Source organism: Apiospora hydei (genome assembly GCF_038363865.1).
Source record: "Apiospora hydei strain CBS 114990 chromosome Unknown utg000004l_segment0_segment0, whole genome shotgun sequence".
In the NCBI taxonomy this organism is placed as follows: Eukaryota; Fungi; Ascomycota; class Sordariomycetes; order Amphisphaeriales; family Apiosporaceae; genus Apiospora; species Apiospora hydei.
Window position 1 is genome coordinate 4073864 of NW_027117363.1, and position 19483 is coordinate 4093346.

At 54.9% G+C, this 19483-nt stretch overlaps 4 protein-coding genes across 4 annotated transcripts; 2 read left to right on the forward strand and 2 right to left on the reverse strand.

Moving 5' to 3' along the window:
- Positions 1–1444: 1444 nt before the first annotated feature.
- PG997_003821 (dual specificity phosphatase) lies at positions 1445–2878 on the forward strand (the record flags this gene model as incomplete). The annotated part of the gene is made up of 3 exons (XM_066808136.1): positions 1445–1792; positions 1947–2482; positions 2563–2878. The coding sequence occupies 3 exons, from the start codon at positions 1445–1447 to the stop codon at positions 2876–2878; spliced, it is 1200 nt and encodes a 399-aa protein (XP_066671754.1).
- A 1491-nt stretch (positions 2879–4369) lies between these two features.
- PG997_003822 (acetylcholinesterase) lies at positions 4370–6632 on the forward strand (the record flags this gene model as incomplete). Its single annotated transcript, XM_066808137.1, has 4 exons — positions 4370–4579; positions 4693–4878; positions 4963–5841; positions 5985–6632. The coding sequence occupies 4 exons, from the start codon at positions 4370–4372 to the stop codon at positions 6630–6632; spliced, it is 1923 nt and encodes a 640-aa protein (XP_066671755.1).
- A 126-nt stretch (positions 6633–6758) lies between these two features.
- PG997_003823 (Diphthine--ammonia ligase) lies at positions 6759–10239 on the reverse strand (the record flags this gene model as incomplete). Its single annotated transcript, XM_066808138.1, has 8 exons — positions 6759–7686; positions 7742–8252; positions 8299–8773; positions 8866–9355; positions 9475–9565; positions 9657–9860; positions 9956–9984; positions 10052–10239. 8 exons carry the CDS (start codon positions 10237–10239, stop codon positions 6759–6761), a joined length of 2916 nt encoding a protein of 971 aa, XP_066671756.1.
- A 1404-nt stretch (positions 10240–11643) lies between these two features.
- PG997_003824 (cutinase G-box binding protein) lies at positions 11644–13542 on the reverse strand (the record flags this gene model as incomplete). Its single annotated transcript, XM_066808139.1, has 3 exons — positions 11644–12006; positions 12077–12732; positions 12984–13542. The coding sequence occupies 3 exons, from the start codon at positions 13540–13542 to the stop codon at positions 11644–11646; spliced, it is 1578 nt and encodes a 525-aa protein (XP_066671757.1).
- Between the last annotated feature and the right edge of the window lie 5941 nt (positions 13543–19483).

Here is a 19483-nt window from a genome sequence, read left to right on the forward strand (position 1 = left end):
AATTGCAGTCCAACCTGACTAAGCCCGAAACGGGACCACTAGGCAAATCTGGAATCTTTGGGTGCTAAGCCCGAACGGGAGGGTTGTTGTGACTTGGCCAGGTCGGGTTAAGGAGCAGGGAGCCTCTCAGAGCCTCTCAGAGCCTCTCGGTGAGTGGCCCTTTTGCCCTCCACCCTGTCCCTTTCCCTGCTCTCGCTTTGCTGGTTGCCGCAGCAGCAGAGACCGCACACCAAAACACGACCCGCTTTCGAGCCGGATGGAGTACCAACATTGCCAGAGCTTTGCATAATAAAAGAATCATCCTCCTTAGGAAAGCACTCCCACGATCTACTTCATCTTGATCACCACTACAACTCTTGTTTTGTTTGGACTCGTCTCCCCCTTCCTCTCCTGTCTTGGTACTCGAAGCATCGCTTTCCGATATTCCAACTCATCATTGCCACTCTTAGCGACACCTGCTGCTACCCTGGATGACGTTGCGACACCGCCTTGTTTACTCCTCAAAACATTGCACCTTCTGCCGCCAACGACCGTAACCGCCGCGTGCCCAAACCCTCAGGCCACAGCCACGTCGACAGAGACTCAATTCCCGGAAGCCTCCATTGCAACGGCGTCGCCGCTGCCTTTTCACCGCCAGACCCCTTCTGCCGCCCATCGCCCACAGAGGGATGGCACCTTCATCCAAGCATGCCAACATGGGCCAAGTCATAGAATATATTCCTGGTGAGTCTCTCCGCGCGAAAACTCCACAGCCATTCCGTCCTGGGAAGCCCAAGTTGGTGCGCAGTTGGCATATCATCACCAGACCGCATCGTTACCCGCCACCCAGCTTCTCTTCCCGGGGAATGTCAACAAAGAGGCCCACAGAGGCAGTCGCCCCCTTCTCCCTTGCACAACATGTTCCATCCTAGATATGAATCCATTCTCAATTCTCCAATATCGATACTGATGTTCTTAGATCGTCTGTACCTTGCGTCTTACGTCCACCCCCGACTGCCGAGACCATCTTCCCGTATCCCGAAGCGCCTGTCCGAGGCTCGCCTAGCAAACGATCCTCCAGAGCCGTCGATGGCCCATCTGCAGTATCTTCGAAGTCCGCGCGCGAGGCGCCTTGCTACTTTACAGTAGACGACCAACTATACTACAATGCTTTCCATCACGACTTTGGTCCATTCCATATCGGTCATCTGTACCGCTTCGCCTTGCAATTCCATGATGTGCTCGGTGCCAAAGAGAACCAGACAAGACCTATCGTGTTCTGGAGTCGGGCTGACCCAAGAAGTAAGTCATTTTACTCCCAGTTGACAATCGAGATCTGTCCCTCCTAACATTCCTACCAGGCCGGGCGAACGCTGCTTGCTTGTTAGCTTGCTACATGGTTTTGATTCAGTCGTGGCCGCCACACTTGGCACTCGCCCCAATCGCTCAAGTTGAGCCTCCATTGATGCCTTTCCGAGATGCCGGCTACAGCCAGGCTGATTACGGCATCACGGTGCAGGATGTCGTCTACGGTGTTTGGAAGGCCAAGGAGGAATCCTGCTGCCAGCTGGACAACTTTGACCTGGATGAATATGAGCGGTTCGAGAGAGTTGAGCATGGTGACTTCAACTGGGTCTCTCCCCATTTCTTGGCTTTCGCCTCGCCCCAACATAGCCCTGTGGCGCCAGTTCCCCAGGGCTCCGAGGCTTGGAACGCTCTCCCCAAGACTCTTGCTGCCGTTGACGCCCATCCCACTCTTCCCCAGCCCTTCAAGAACGTCCTGAAGCACTTTTCAGAGCGCAACATTGGCCTGGTCGTGAGACTAAATTCTCCTCTTTACTCGCCATCATACTTTGAGGCATTGGGCATTCAGCACCTCGACATGATCTTTGAGGATGGCACTTGCCCTCCCTCTGAGCACCGTCCGGAAATTCATCAGGCTTGCCCACGAGACGATCACGGTGAAGAAGAGGGGCATCGCAGTGCACTGCAAGGCCGGTCTCGGACGTACCGGGTGTCTCATCGGCGCCTATCTGATCTACCGTCATGGATTTACCGCCAACGAGATCATTGCTTTTATGCGCTTCATGCGCCCTGGTATGGTGGTGGGCCCTCAGCAACACTGGCTGCACCTCAACCAGGGTGTGTTCCGTGAGTGGTGGATCGAGGAGAGGATAGAGCGCAAGCTCCGTAAAGAAATGGCTGCGAATGCTGCTGGCCCTAGCACGCCATCCCGAGGCCATCAAAAGGCAAACATGAGTCGGGCCACGACGACCCCCTCGCATAAGACTAGCTCCAGCCGCACACCTCTGAGCGAAGTAGACCACGAGCGCAATAACATTGGTGTGCAGGAGGACTATCTGCCTGCGCCTACACCAGGACAACCGCGCAAGACGAGCCGGGTGGATCGCCACCATCCTTATCAACGCAGCGCCATCAACCAGGCTGTCGAGGAAGAGCAAGGGGCAGGTCAAGAGACCGAAGTGCTTTCTGTTCAAAGGCAGTCCAATGGGGCGGATTCCGAAGAAGAGATCCATCTACGTATGCGCAGTCACCGCAAGGCATCGCAGTCCCAATCACCAGGCCGAGTGAGAAGTCACGGTCGGTCAGCCACACGACGACAACGACTACCGTCTACGAGGTGGTGAACGATGCTTCCAACGACGCGGAGAACATCGGAAGCGCCCGACCCAAAAATCTGGAGCACGTTACCCAGTCGCCTACGCGGTCGGCGAGCGCGTCGGGCGTCCTTACGAAGGTTCGCAGCGGCAAGCGCTCGACGGACTCGAACCGGTCATCGGGGTCGAATCCTCCGGCTGCCGGGGTTCGCAAGACCAGCGGGCGTGTAGGCAGCGTCAACAATACGTCGAGCTCGGCGCGGAAGGTGTCTGCCATGTAGGACTGCAGAGCCGGCAGGCCAGCGGGTGCGACCAAGTGATGTTGTATAATCAGCGGGGCATCAGCTCCAGCGACGTTGCTTCATGATGATGACGATAACGACGGGTCTTTTGCATGCAATGGGCGTTTCATTGGGCATGTGATCAAAGAATGGGACACGACGGATCATTCGGACGAATGACCAACTCCGGAGCGTCCAGCATCTCTGGACGTTACGTGGTTTTGACGATATTTCTTGTTGGAATAGGAGTTCTGGCACCTGGCTGGCTGCATTTATGGATTTTGATTTGGGCATTCCCCGTGTAGCCGTTAATTAGTAGAGATGTTGAGAAGAGCATTGAGCGCGAAGCGGAAGCCGGAGTAGGGGTAGGAGTAGGAGTTGGGGGTGTGGCTTGCTCACAAGACGTCTTGGAGTATGGTTGTTCAATAGGAAATGTGCATACAAAACACACGACTTATATACAGGTATACTGGAGGTCATCTGGAGTCTAGGGGAGGGGGAATGAATACACCAATAGCAAGCAAAGACTGATTCTGAATAACGTGCCTGCCTACCTACACGTACAAATCTCAGGGATCATGTCAGCAGGTATGTGAAGTAGGTATGCAGTTTACCTATCCCCCTCCATGTGACCGGATTCTTGTAACACAACATGTAACGAATGTGAGTTGCACTGCAGGCGTCCAAGAGTCCCCAATTTCAATTCCAGAAAACCGGGCCGCCCAGATTGGAAAGGGGAGGAGCTAATCCGGATTCTGATTGACTGGTTGACGCATGAACATGCCAACAAGGAAGATCGACACTGGCAGGCTTGGGATGCAGACGAATGCCAGCCCAGAAGGATTCGGACTTATTCTCCTGATGAAATCATCAACCACCATCCGTGCTGTGCTGCTCCTTCGGCCGAATCCACCCAGCACGCAAACAATGGCCGATCTTGGAACTGCCCTGTCCCTGTCCCTGTCTTGCCTGTCTGGAGACGGGTAACAGTCGAAACACGTTAACTGCATCGGGCCATGTCGACTTCTCGATTCCTCGATTCCTCGATTTCTCGTGTCAGTGCGGCTTTGATTCGTCAATTCCATTCTTTGCCTACTCGCATTTGCCTATTCACCACCATAACTCACAACAGAACTTACCTACTTTACTCTGCCGCACTCCAACGGCCAGTTTCAAAGGCCGTCTCACTCTTTCTGCAGAGCGAGCTCCGCTTCGTGGGCAGAGGAAACACACCGAAAGTAGGGTATTGCATAGTCCTTGGTGTTTCAGCGCAATCGTGAGTCAGGCAAATATGTATATAACATATTACTTGCATTTCTACCGACCTCAAGACATACACTTGGCGTCGCTAGGCACCCGATCTATCCCACCCAGTCGCTAACAGTTTCTATGCACGCAGCCTCGGCAAGGGTTCTGTTCCTTTTCTTTGCGGGGTTTTTATTTCTATGCATGGAGGACAGTTGGCGACCAAAGTCGTGAGTCTGCGGCGGCATGGGAGAACTTCCCATAGCGGAAGACGGGAGTGACGAGCAAGCACCCATTTCAACCCGGTCCCCAGACAAGGCGAAACGAGGTTTCCGCAAATGGTACGCCTACATCATTGCTGCCGTGGTTCTAGTAGTCGTCATTGTACTCGTCGCCGTGCTTGTCCCCGTGTTGTTGCACGCGAGGGTCGAGAGGACACGGGATGAGCAGCAGAAGGTCAGTGGGAACGAATCCTCTCCCCAAAGAAAATTGCATATCCTTCGGAGTATTATCATCATATCACCAGCACGGTCCCTAGTCAGTTGTACTTACCTACAGTCTGCTTTCAGACCCCATCCGACATTAGCAAGGCACGCGTCAACCTGGGCTATGCGCAATACCAAGGCTCGCAACTCCCCAATGGGGTTAATCAGTTTCTAGGGATGCGCTTTGCAGCACCCCCGACGGGAGTTCTGCGCTGGAAAGCCCCGAAGAGCCTGCAGTGCACTCGGGGGACCAACCCGCCGATAAGGTTGGTCTTTGCCCCTTGAGCATCTAATACGCCCTCTACCAGCATGTACCTGTGTTGACCAGCAGTATATATATTGATAAATATATAGTTTGGCAAAATATGCCTGGGGATATCGCAGCCGCTCCCAAACGACTTCCAGGGGGAGGACTGCCTATTTGCCAACATCTGGGCGCCGTCTAATGCAACGACAAACTCCAAGTTGCCCGTTTGGCTGTTCATCCAGGGGGGCGGGTATACCGTCAACGCCAACGCCAATTGGAACGGGTCCGAGGTCGTGCAGAGGTCGGGAGGCAACGTCATCCTCGTCAACTTCAACTACAGGGTCGGTTTGTGGGGGTTCCTGGCCGGTGAGCAGGTGCGAGCCGATGGGGATCTCAATGCGGGATTGCTGGACCAGCGCATGATGAGTAAGTCGGGAAGCAGCCAGGCCTGCCAACCTCCTTTACACGATACGGCTGCTGATACCGAGTTTTTGTTCGCAGTGAAATGGGTCAAGACACACATCGAACAGGTACGTCATGTTAACGTTCTCGCTCCATCTGTACACAAGACTCCTATTCTGACGGCATGGCAGTTTGGTGGTGACCCAGATCATGTCATTATCCACGGTGGCTCGGCTGGTGCGGGCTCAGTCGCCCTTCACCTCATCGCCAATGGTGGCGTCGACGAGCAGCTATTCCACGGCGGGATAGGCGAGTCCCTCTTCTTCCCCTCGCAGCCGTACGTATCAGAGCTGGAATGGCAATTCTCCAAGGTCCTCAGCGAGACCGGCTGCCAGGACGCGACCAACCCGATGCAGTGCTTGCGAGGCAAGAACGAAAAGACATTACAAGCAGCCAACGTCCCGTCCCCTTTTCCGGGACGGACGGACATGCCGCTGCCGCTCTTCTACTGGACGCCCTGCATCGATGGACAGCTGCTCCAGGATCGGCCCTATAAGATGTTCGCGGATGGCAAGTTCATTCACGTGCCCATTATGTTTGGTAACGACAACGATGGTTAGTTCCCTAACCCTCCCGTCACCTTCACGGTCTCTCCCTCTTTATATATCTCTATCTTTCATTCTCGCGACGTTCTGTTCTAGAAACTGACATGGTAATGCGACCAGAGGGAACCGTTTTCGCGCCCAACACGGCGTCCCCTGAGGAGATCCAGACCTTCCTCCAGAACAACTACCGCTTCCTGGAAGACGAGGAGGCCAAGAACATAACAGAGCTCTACCCTCTAATGGAAGCCCTGCCCAACCACAACGCCTGGTTCTCCTCGGCGCAGATGGCGTACGGCGAGACCACCTTCATCTGCCCCGCGGTCCACGTCCTCAGCGCCTACCACACGCAGCAGGAGAAGGCGGACCCCGAACGAAACGGCAACAACTCGGCATCGCCGGGCGGCGTGTGGGGCTACCGTTACAACGTCGCCGATGCCGTCAATGCCGCGCTAGGCGTCGGCGTGCCGCACCTCTTCGAGTCCTTCGCCATCTTCGGCCCAGACAACGTCCCCGGTGCTCCCGAAAGCTACTACACGTACAACGCGCCCATGGTGCCGCTCGTCATGGACTACTGGATCTCCTTTGTGCGCGCGCTGGACCCCAACTCGTTCCGGAGCCCCGGAGCACCCGCGTGGGAGCAATGGGGCGCCGGCAAGCGCCGGCTCTTGCTCGAGACGGGCAAGACGGCGATGGAGAGCACGCCCAAAGAACAGCGTGCGAGATGCGATGCGTGGAGAGAACTGGCCCCGGTAATGAGACAAAAACGATGAGAAGACAGTCAGAGACTTAGCGAGTATTGATAGAGGATAAACGCAGGGGAGACGCATCTGTAATGTTACTGGAATCGTGGTGATATTGAACTATTTCGCTGCTGTATAACTTTGTTTTCAAATATTTCATTCGAGGACACTTTCACGATAATGGGTATGGAATAACGCCACGATTGATAAACCGGCACCTCGCGCATTCCACAGACTATAGCAGGGAATAACTGCCGAGGCGCTTGACGAGGAGGTAGCATCTCTCACTTCAGAGAAGAACGATGATACCTGAGAAGTATCGATGTACGTCAAATAAGGATGGGCAGCAGGCGGTGCCGAACGTGCTCCTAGGCCAAGAGGAGAGGGAGATGACTCAGGTAAAACGAGCAGCTTCTTCAAAGCAGCAACGACCTCGGCAGATATAGCATCTATCTCCGGACCAAACGCCAGGGATGATGGTGGCAGTACACCGTCAGATTCATCACCCTCGAGTGAAAGCGCCGCGGTGGTGTGCACGTAGATCTCCCCTCCGGATGGGGACCGAGCTACGACATGGTGGAGCTCTAGGCGGCGACCATCGTCGCGCCATGCAGCAGTTGCAAAAGTGCGGATAGAGCCAGGACCAACCTTGGCCAGGCCCAGGTGAGCATGCCACTCCACGCCCGCGACCCGCGGCAGCTCGCCCACTTCGGCTGCAAACACATAGGGTATGTGCCGCCTTCGCGACCGTACAATGTCTGCGACCCCACCATTGTCGGCCTCGGAAGCTAACTGGGAGCTGGCAAGCACGTCCCAGTCGGGGAGGGTAGGCGAAGCGGCGTCGTCTTCCCCGCCGGTCAGGGACATATACTGCGGGTTGAACTTGCGATCCCAAAGATCGGGGCCAGCCTCGTCGTCGTCATCTTCCGAGGCATCCGTCGCGAGGCCCCAAATATGAGCCGAGTCCCAGGCACGGGCAGCTAAGATCGTCTTGCGCTTCGTGTCTGCCGGCGTTGCCCGGGAAGTATGCCACGGCACTTGTCCACCAGTGGATTTGCATCTCCGCTCCAATGCGCCAGAGGTGCTGGAGTGCCAAGGTAATTTGCAGGTCCATTGTATCCTTGGATGGATCCTCAGACGCAGGGAGCGCCATCGAGGCGGGAATGAGTGGGATTTGGCCCGCGATAGTCGTCACCTTCATTGCGCCATGATCGGCATGTGATGGCCCTGAAGGCGGGCACCCTAGAGGGAAAGCGATAGCCTGGCTATAAGGCCCGATATTGGCAGGTGCCCAGTAAGATCTGGACTGGACGTGCAGTCCACGCCTGTCATCCCGGCCCAAACAAGGTTGGACTGTCAGATAGATAGCTATGTCGCACCCCTCGGGTAGGCAGTCACCACTAGCAATAGTGACCCGCGCCGGTGGGTTGGGTTCCCTAAACAACGCACCGTAAAGCTTGTTGATTGTGGGGAAGTCTGACATATGTCTGAGCATGATAATGGTGTTCGTGATGGCAGAAGCCGGGAGCGACTGATCATGCAGTCGTTGACGAACGGCATCCACCAGGTTGCTCGTCTGGTCCTTGATACTGGTTTCCTGGCTACTACCGAGGAGGCACCATTGCTCAGGCAGGCTTGAAGCCACAACGCCTGATGTTTGGGGGTAAAGGCGCCAGCGGCACCTCTTGAAACTCACCACTTGCCTGTGTATCGATGTGCAGCGTTCGAAGGATACCCTCGAATCTATCATCAAGGAGCGCAGGGGTCCGGACAATAGACTCCCCCGCAGTTTGCGCATTAGGGGATTGCCCCTGTGGCTTCATCTCTACACATGCTTTGCGGATGCTGAGCCAGAGACTGCCACCTCCCTCCCGGACGACTTTTCTATCGTCTTCGTGCACGATGATGCGCCCCTTGAACAGAGCCGACGGGCCGTCCACTACGAGGGTCTCAAACTCACCCCCTTCGCCGAGCACGGATCCACGGCCACCGCCACCGAACTTCCTTAAGACGCGCTTGACGCGCTGTATACTTCTCTCACTCGCCACGTTCTCCCACAGGAAATCGTCCTCTAATCCAGCGCTTGCCACCTTGACTATGCGCGCCTCCAGCCCCCGCGGACTCCATCTCGCGGAGCAGCTGCGCGTCATCTGGTTGACCGAGGTGGTGCACTGACGAAAGGTCGCGAGCGTGTGGCGTTTCTTCAGTCGAGGTTAGGGGGCGCCGGCAACACGAGGTATTGCCACAGATAGCCCAGTGGTACAAGACCAAGTCGCAGTGCCACAGACTCAACGCGTGTCCTCTGGTAGGTTGAAAGGATAGCGCCAGTGCAGACAGCATTGGCCTCTGGATGAGCAGCGATGACGGACCGCAGCAGTGGAATAAGCGACTCGGTCTCGTCCTCGCCAAGGTCACGCTTCTCGTCAGCTACAACGGCGCCCGAGTCAGACGTGGACGGTGCCCCAAGGTCATCCGTCTTGGAAGAAGGGGTGGATGATGACGAGACAGGGTCCTGGTAGCTGATGCCATGGTCCAGAGTAGTGCCAGTGATGGCTCGACGGAACAGCGGCAAGCCGGTGGCTGAGGCGTACAGTGGCACGACCTGGTGTCCGACGGTCTGGTACATAAAACTGTTCAGATCCGTCTCGTCGGCACCCTCGCTGTCATGCTTACTGAAGCCATACCCGGCGTCCGTGCTTGAAGCCAGAGGCGCCGGGGCGTCGGATATGGGCCGCTCTGTGGCACCTGGATGGCTGGCGGGCGTGATAGCGCTGGCGTGGGGGGTGGTCTGGTGGGTGTAGATTGGCCAGGGCCACGACGCGGTGGCCATTGGCCAGGCAGTGCAGGATGGAGAAGAAGCTATCCTTCCCACCGGATACCAGGGCGATGACGCTCAGGGATCCGTCCACCGCCATGATCCCGGGCAGTGGAAAGTAGCACGATGGTCGTCGTGTTGGGAGGCCCTAGTGGGTGGTAGGTTGAGCTGTCAGCATCTGAAACCGCAAAGGCGGGGATTTGTTTGTTTAAGTTGATGGGTTGCGAGTCATGGCACACCTTTGGGCTCAAGTTTATTGACGTGTTTCGTGATTTTCGTGCCTGGCCCAGTGGCCTGGCCCCTCTGCGAATGAGGGAAAAACAAGAGGGCTTTCCGGCGCGCAGCCCGCGTACTGCGTGGATCCGTCTGATCTTCTTCGCGGAGGATGGGCGTTGATGCGAGGTTCTGCAGACGACCACTAAGCGACTTGCGTCCGGTGTTTGCTTGTTTGTTTAGCTTCAATGGTGGATAGGTCCGAAGCCGGGTCGTCGTTGGTTACTTTAGGTAGGCAGGTAGGTTAGCAGGTGTACTTGCCTACCTAGCATGTACATCAATAGCAGCATTTTACTTAAAGTAAGTAAGTAAGTAGGTAGGTACAGATAAGGTAGACGACAACAAAAGCCGAGAGACTCACCACATTGACAGCACCGTCGAAACATCCATCTCGGATCCGAATCGGAGCCCGAATCGGAATCTGGAGAAAAATCTACAAACCAGCCCGTTGTCGCCTGCTTGCTTATCCGGGCCCACGGGAACTTGTCGGGTAGGTGCATGCATGTAGGTATTGGGGTCTTGGAGATGGCCAGGTCTATTCCAGTCCATTGGGAAAACCGGCGTTTCGAGTAGCCGAAGGTCAGAGAGCTAAACCGGGAGTTCCTGACTACCATCCGTTTTATTAGAGATTGACTCGGATCTGGCAGATACCGCTTTGGGTAGGGAATTTACTCGTACACGAAGCTGGAGTACATGTAGGCAGGCTAACCGTGGAAGCGTCAAATAGATGCCCACGAGGTATGTCTCGTCGGGTGCAAAAACTAACATAGTCACTCTTAGGTAACAAACGAAGTGAAGGAAGCGCGGGTTCCTCACTAGTAAGTAGCTAAAGCAGGTAGTCAGGCAGTCAGCAAATTAGGTAGTGTCCACTGTAAGTAGTCAAACCGTTGCACCGGAACCTGGTATCGGGAATGGGAAAAATCCCAAAGTGCGCATTGGGTTCGGGTACATGTACTGTACAGTAAGTATTGATATGATGTATGCAGGCGTGGACGAAAGCAAGTAAGCAGGCATTCGGCTAGGAGGTAGGTATGCAGGTACCTGCGCTAGACAAGTAATTGGAGTGCATAATTGATTTGATGTATGAGGTATGCCGATAGCCAAGACGCAGACACGCTTCACGATGTGTACATCTCAGTAATCAATTGATGCATTTCATGTCACAACGTAGCAGGGTTCGGATAAGGTGGTTTTTGTTTATTGGCAGCAGCAGACGGTTTAGAATTTTCCTATCTGTATAGACTTGCAGAGAGCTTTCCTTGTGACCTGCACACTACTTGCTTGAGGGCAATCGCAGCAAAGGAAGTCGTCAAAAGAAACCAGTTTATCCACCACCGAAGGCGAGAAACCTGCCCTTGCGAGCTGCATCCCCCTTGCTGAAAGAGGTTTTCCTATACATGGGGCGAGGGCGGCTTGTCCAGCCCCCGCCTGCTTGTAGCCATTACAACGAGCGTAACGAACGGAAAGCCGCCAACAAAAAAACTCGTCGAAAAAAGACCAAACATGCGCAAGCAGTGCTTCATCTCCAGCACGCAAACAATTCGCAAGAGTGTGTATCATGTCGCCAGTGTACGCCGCAAATCCCCCATTTTGTTCCCCTCGCGAGTCGATCCTAGACTGCTGGGTGGTCGTGTTCCTCTCTCCCTCGAGAAGCGATGAAGGCCGTGAAGTGGTTGTGAAAGTCTTGTGTGAAAGTTGGTACAAGAAGGCAAGTCGATGCTGCAAAATCAGATGTAACTTTTCGATCCTCTAGGTAAGATGCCGTTGTTCCTGTTTGGGCGACGTCTGGTGCGGGGACCAAGGCGTCTGTATGACCCTAAGACCGTTCCGCATAAACCTAGCGGGGGAGGTCGAGAGATGAATAAGTCGTTGAGTGTCATGTCGGGCATATGCCATATATCGCGGATTCTTGGCATGTGTGTAAATTCATATACAGCTGAATTCTGTCAAGGCTCAGTCGGAGCGCTTGCGCTTCTTCTTGTCAAGGCTTTCACTAGGCGACTCCTCTCCAGAGAGATCACTGCCGCTGCCCGAGATGTCCGCGGCGACCTGGAAGAGGACCTTGCCGAAGCTGTGGTAGTCAGCTTCGCCGTGGCCCATCATCTCCAGGCTCGTGTCGCCATCCTCAATAAGGTTCATGACGATGGCGCCGCTGCCGTGGGTGCGTGCATGCTGGGCAAGGTTATCGCTTCGGGAGAACTTCTTGCCGCATTCATGGCACTCAAAGGGCTTGTCCTGGGTGTGCAGCGACCGGTAGTGTCGCTTGAGGTGTTCTTGGCGCCGGAAGCGACGGTTGCACAGTTCGCACACGAAGGTCTTGGAGGGATCCTCGGTCAGAGACTGCTTGCGGCCACGGCGGGTAGGCGGGGCAGGGAGGGGTGGTTGCCGAGGCCTGGCCAGCATCAGAGCTGGGGGCGGCGGCGTTGTTGCTGGTCTGGTTGCCATCGTGGCTGCCAGACGACTGCTGGCCCGATTGGCCGGCATCAGAGGAGCTGGCGGCGACGTTCATAGTGGGCGTGGTGGTGCGAGACTCCTTGGAGGTCCTCTGCTTCTTGGCTGAGTGGAAATCCTCGGATTCGGGGGAGAGGCTGGTCTCGGACAAGAAGGAATCGTCGCCCAATGAGAATGTGGTTGAGCACGTGGCAGAGCGCGATCGCTTGACTTCTGAGGAGCCGCCAAGGTTGACGAGTCCGTTGACGAAATCTTCCTCCGACTCCAGATCCGACAGGTCGTCAAAGGTGGGCAGACCGTGGTGGATTTGGGGGTCAAACTCAAAAGTGTCCGAGGCAGGCTTCACAAGGCCGTCACCCCTGAACTCGTCCAATGCAGCAGGGGCGGAAAACTCAGGTGCCAAGCTGACACCGCCGACAGTCAGGTTGCGGGGGTCGATGCTGAAGTCGACGTCCTGCTCTGAAGCATCCGAGGATGCGTAGGGAGGAGGAGATGGGGATAGGGAAGGGCACGATGTCGTGGAAACGAGATCGCTGATGACGCTCGAGTTAAGCGAGATGTTCCTGATGGGTTGGGCGGATTGCAGGTAGACTGAGAAAAAGGTCCCAAGGGTTAGCTCAAGTCAATTTCCTGGCGATGGGGGCCCCGCAGGGCCAGACAATCAATTGGAATTGCAGGGGAGGGGCTCGGCAGCTAACTCGCCAAAATCGACCGATTCTTGCTCAGACCGACTCGACGGCAGCTCGAATGCAATTTGCACTCGACAATGCATCTGCCAGCTCCGACGCTCCCGCAAACCGAAAAACGAACAATCAAACAAACAGCAAAAATAAAACACTAACCTGGCGTCAACGGGGGAGACCCGCAGCTGGCCCAGTCGAGACCCTCAATCGTCTCGGGGAGGTTGTCAATCTCAGGCTTCGCGTTCTCGTACCCGTCCAGGCCCGAGAACATGGGGTTGAGCGGTGTAGCCAGCATGTCGCCGCCGCCGGGGCTGCCCATGCTGCTCCCCGCGGATGACAGCGGCGGAGTAGCCGGGTAGTACATGCCATCGCCCTCGCACATCAATTCCGTCTCCAGCATCAGCTTGGCCGCGTGTCCCGGCATGTACATGGCCGGCTTGTGAGGGGCTGAGCGTGGGGAGGCGGCCGGGGTCATGTTGGAGGTCACCGGCTTGAACACTGGCGTCGGCGCCGAAGGTTGCGAGCAAGACGAGTTGGGTCGCGAGTAGATGGGCGTCGAAGGCAGCGTCGGCACCACCGGGTACATCTGCATCTGTTGTTGAACCCCGGGGTGCTGGCTGAAGTGACCGTATTGGCGGTTCTCTGCCGTCATGTCGGGCGTGTAATAGAAGAACGGTGTAGGTCCCATCATCTGGGAAGACATCATGTTGGGATCCATTGCTGTTCTGTGGCATACGAATATCAGCTCCTACTGGCCATCCAAATAAACAATGGCTCGAAGGTTCACCAACCTGTCTTGATATCTGGTTGGTTCCTGTCCGGGTCCAGTATATAGTTCTGTAAAGTCCGGCGGGGATTTTCTCTCTCTCTCTCTCTCTCTCTCTTCCTCTTGTTTATCAATTAAGTATGATTGTTGTGGTGGTGGTAGTATACAGCTTTGATCGAGTGGGCGAGTGGCCTAATGATGGTGGTTTCGGTTCCAGGCTGGAAGGAATGGACGGCAGGCTTGAAGTTGGTATCCAAGGCTGTCTATAAGCTATCGAGTCGAGTGACTGTGTTGGTGGTGTTGTACATATGGCTGACCTCTCGGGGCTCTCGTCTAGATTATATGATATACCTAGGGTAGGTGGGAAGAGACAACGAGGCGGAGGGGTATATAGCAGAGGGCAGCTGATAGTATATATCAAATGAAGGGAAGGAAACTCGAGTGAACTCGGAAGGTTTCCAGAAAGTCAAGTCACAAGAAGAAACGCAGAAACCGATAGGTTATGAAGGAAAAGTCCGCGATCTGTCGATCATATGCTGGGTACCATAAATGAGCGTGTTGAAGGGCGACCTTGGAGGATAATGTAGTAGACGAGAGGGCAAAGACAGATCAACGCCATTAAAACCGTTGATAGGCACAGACTGGATGGCATGACCCAGCCGGCACCCACACATCTGTGTCTCACTTACAAGCTGGGAACCACTGACAAGCTGCCTCTACAAGGGCCCTCCAAAGCGAACCTAGACTAGTGATCATGGTGGAACCCAAGATGGGCGGGTGTAAAAGAGACGCTAAGCCACCCAAGAGAGGCAATGCTATTCCTGGCACCGCGCACCCGAGGAGCCTGTCTCTGGCCTGTCCAGAGCCAAGAGCCAGAGCCAGAGCCAGAGCCAGAGCCAGAGGAGCAGGACTGACTGGTCGGGCTTAGTGCGCGTGTGTAGGTTAGGCTAGGTTGCATTGGAGCGCGACAGGGGTCCCAGGTACTAACGTAGGCATGTACCGCCCATCAGACGATACTTTGGCTCGTCGTGTGTTGTTGTGTCGGTGGTCTGGGTCTGGTGGAACCGCTCTCTGTTAGTCTGGAGGGGCCGTACTATACTTTCGTACTATACCATCCGCAAGTACTCCGTCTGGGTCTGGGACTCGGAATGTCCCTCCTTGGCCATGCTGTCCTCCAGTCCTCCAGTCCTGCAGCCTGTCCTGTCTTAGCATTTCCACCCTCCCTCCAACCTCGACCACGACACGCACGACACGACATGCATGTAGGCATGTACATAAGTAATATAACCCACCTACACGACCATTTGTGCAGGATAACAACATTAGTGTATCTGCAGCCGGGCCTGTTTAGAACAGCATTCCATTCCACCTTGGGCAGGTAGCCTGCCAATCCTCCCAATAACGCGCCCGTGCTATTGTGTTGTTGACGAGTCGTCGTAACGTAATGGGACGGCCACCGCCCCCTGCTGCATCAATAAGGTGCCCGTCCACACATAGTACATGGGCAGGAGGAACGGACGGTGAGAATGTGGCGGCATAAGAGATATGATAGGCTGGACCTGTGCTGACCGTCCGCCGCGACTACCAGACAGCCTGTGCAGGCCCGGCTACATGACTGGTTGGCGTCGAGAGAGGAATGCAGGTACGGTGCGCCGACGGCGTTCCGTTTCAAATGTATGTACGGGCAGAATTCCTTTCCCTTCGCCTTTGCCCTCCGACCCAAGCAGGCGTGTCGATGTGTGATACTGGCTACCATTGGACGGGGCCCCTCCCTCGCCGGTACGGGCTTGTTTCTGGCGATTGGCAGTCAATTCCAATGTGACCATGGAGAGACACCGCCGGGAACGCGAAACAGTGGGCGATCTCTTCTCATGCGCTGGCTGGCACAGGACAAGAGGGCGGGCGCCTCTAACGAATCGCCCTAAAGCATGACATGTCGCTGGATAGGTGGACCCTGTTCTTGTCATGGTTAATCCACCCGACGCCTGCTGCTGCTAAGTATACATCAGACGAGGAAGTGGAAAAGGCAAACAAATCATAAAATCCTACTAGTCGAAATAAAAATAAAAATAAAAATAAAAATCAGATAAAATCAGCAGTAGCAGCAGTAGTATGGATATGCTATATAGCAAAGCCTATATACACTACACGGGCGGCAGGTATGTAGGGAGGGTACTGTAGGTAATAATATCGCGCCGTAAGCATGATGGCTGATTATGCGCAGATGGTTCGGGAGTGAACAGGCGGGACTGGACTGGACCGCCTGCCGAGCGGAAACACTCGAACATATGACATGGCGAGCAAAGCAACGCAAACGCAACGCAACGCAACGCAACGAGAGCGGGTGGGTAGCACGTAGGAAGGCCCGGAAGTGATGTGCAATAGGCATTTGGGCTTGTAATTGGGCGTGCCGCCCGACGGGTGACTACTCGATAGGGCAAAACGACGCCGTCGCTGATTGGAATCTGGCAAAAAGGCTGCTGCAGAGTGCTGCCTACTTTGGATGAATCTTATGCTGATAGGATGGGGGTTTTTTCTATTGTTGGCGAAGGGTTGGTTGCATCGTCAGTCAGCCCACACACCTGATGAAATATGCTCTGCATGCCGGCGCATGCAAGCACTCTACGACTGGATGGATGGACGGATTCCCTGCTGCCTGCCAGGCACACGAGCACGCAACACAAACCCCGACAGCGTCCTCAAAGAGCGAGAGTGAGCAGTCAGAAGAAGAAGAAAAAGTGCCATCTATTCTCGTTCACGTCGACCGTCGGGCCACGGGCCATTGTCAGCAGCGGATCCAGTCCAGCGGGAGGTTGCATCACAGACTTCCGCCGTCACGCCCAGCTGTCGGGACTATTCTGGGGACTATTACCTTTAGAAACTCTCCCTGTGAATGGTTGTCCGAAATGGCATCGCCAGGCGCAAAGACGAGTAATTGGAGGATGTCGCCTTGAGTGCCACTAGCGAGCTTACGAAGATTGAGGGTCCCGAACCAAAAGCCACCTCATAGGTTTGGCTGCTGGCTCACTTGGGATGTGTCGGGGAATCCCACCCGTGATTATGGCTTTCTGAAATCAAACGAAGCCTTTTCAATCTGACATGATATCATGCCCCATCGCGAAGTGCCGGTTTGGGCTCGGGCAAAGTATGCGGAAAAGTGGCAGGCGGCTTTCTTCTGCTCCAGACGTACCGTCCCGCCCGGACGGAAAAGCATCGTTTTCTTTTCTTTTTCAACTCGTTTCTTTCAACGCCACGGTTCTTCATCAATCTCTAACAAAAGGGCCCCTCCCCTTGATGCTTCGGGCTGGAGGTTAGAGTCAAATGAATCATCAGATCCGTAGTCCTTCCCGGTCTAGATCGCAACCAAGAGGCAATAGTGATACCTAACTTGCTATCTTATCGGCTACTGCGGGCAGCAGGGCTCTCGTATATGGTCGCACAGCCTACAAATACGAGATTGTGTGCGATCTTGCCAGCAGCTGCACAATCTCGGGCTCTTTGTCGAACACAACTGCACGATGCGATATGGCATTGACGATACGTACATCCCCAACTGAGGCACTGTTTGTATGGACCGTGGTTTGCCGTACTATTATTACCTACATGTAGTATCTGTATAGCCTGAGTGCTCGGTGTTCTTTCTATAGTCGATCCAGGGCGATGCGCATTACTCACGTCTTCGCGTTAATCTCAAACCATCAGATTACTGCGCGATTCAACTGCTTTATGCATAAGAACACGGGACCTCCAGAGGGCCTGTGATGTAAATGAAACAATCCTCCATCGGCTATAGTATGCGTAGTGATATCACCAGTAATATCACCTAGGTAATCAATATAGACTTTCAGGCTTGTTTCGCCGAACAGTCCACCTCGTTTCGTATCTAGCAGGTACATTACGTTGTCGTATCCTTTGTGCATCCGGCATTATTCTTCCATAGCGCCCTTGTGCCTGGTGGTGCCTCTGGTTGGCTCGTCGCTTATACACAGGTATCCCAGTCGCCAATTATCCAGACCTAATGAATGTATTGGTGTACAAATCTTGGTCAACATCTTGGCCCCCACCGGAGGATGGAGTTATCTTGTAACACCACGGACGAATGATGAACGCGTGTTTTCATGCAAGCCCTTTGGCACAAGTCCGATGCCACGGCGCTGGCAACTTTGGGTGTCTTGCTTGCATGCACTGAACAGAGAACGAAATTCGCTACTGCAAGGTACAGGCAGTAGTGACAGCCTCTGGCCAAGACGGACGACGATCGGTCGAACGACTGGCGAAAAAAACCCGTCAGCCGTAGCCCATTATCACCCATCCCATCCCAAGTCCTTCGATAGTCATCGCATCCTGGGGCCTAGCGGCCCCCGACCGCAAAGGCTGGACTTGTGCAGATCACCCTAGGCCGCCGGGAGGAGGAAGCTCACCCAAGATCCGTTCTACAGTGACAGTGCAGACCGCGCTCTTCTCTGCCCGCGGCCGGGAGTTGGCAGCTAAGGTAGCCGGCCGGCTAGGTCGAGCTACGAACTACGAACTACGCGTTGGCAGCGCACGTTATTGCACGTGAGGTCAGGACCAGCGGGCGAGAGTGATCGCTGGACGAACCCGACCGGGTGCCTCAATGGGCTATGTGCTAACAGAGATTTGCAGCGATTATCCCTTCAGCATTAATGTTATGGACAGGGGCCTGTCGGACCCTGTATCTTCCTTCCGGCTACTGCCAATTCCTCGCTGTACTCTGATCCATTCGGTACATTGGCACAGCTTTTGGGGTGTCTTGTCTTGTCCTAACCCACAATGGGCGGTCGCACGGGGAGGCCCGGTAGACTTTCCGTCCTTCGCGTTCCTGCGCGACTCTTGTCTGAAGTCCGTGGAAAATATGGATGGACGGATTGGGGGCTCACTAGCCTGGTTATTATATGGCCTCAGCTACCACGTACTATTGGGCAATGGGTCTACATACTACCCGACTACCTCTGAACAGAGGCGGTGCGATACTCTTGTCGCCGGTTGCTGGTTCGTCTAGTCAGTCGGCCTGGTGATTACCTAGGAACTTACCAAACCCTTGGAAATGCGCTATTTCTTCCCCAGGGCCAAATCCGCAGTCGTCCGTTTTGGGTGAAATCTATGCCCATCCATCGAATACTCATTTACCGTCCTGAAAAGCCATGGGCGCCGTGGGCGACGACGATGCTACACCGCAAAGACGTGCAACGTTGTCAAATGTAAGCAGACGACACCAGATTGACCGTGCTTCTGCAGGCAGTCCCACTCAAGATCTCAAGGACAATGTCACGAACACCACCGCGGCCCGCTCGTGGGCAGATAGCTGCCCGCCACCTAAAATTGTAAGCGATGACAAGTCTCAAGTCGAACCCCAGATTCACAGAAGGTCAGGCCCGACCCTGGTCCTTAGCGAGTCTCCATTATCAAAACGAGGTCTTGGTAATGAGTCCGGCCTGCCGGGGAATCAAGGATGACGGGGCCTGTTACAAGGGCCTGTAATGAGCAGGCCAGGGCAAGTCAGGGCCCGCCGGGGCCGACCGGGATCTTGCCAGGGTCGCGACAGGGCCTTGACAGGGCCTTGACAGGGCCTTGACAGGACCTTGCCAGGGCCTCCCAGGGCCCTGCTGGCCCTGCTGGCCCCGATAGTGTAGCACTGCGACGTAGGGATGTTTTTTTCCAGAAGATCTCTGGCCGGCAAATATTGGGCCAATCACGGACAAAACCGGTCACACAACTCCAGAAACTTATGGGCTTTGGCATCCTTCACTTGCACCCACGAGCATGGGTCTTGCACAAATTCGGGCCTATACCTCATCAGTAGGCCAGATGCGGAAGCTGTTTCTTCGGTGTATGTTGTACGACAATCACCAACAAGTGGCGAAAACCCTCAACC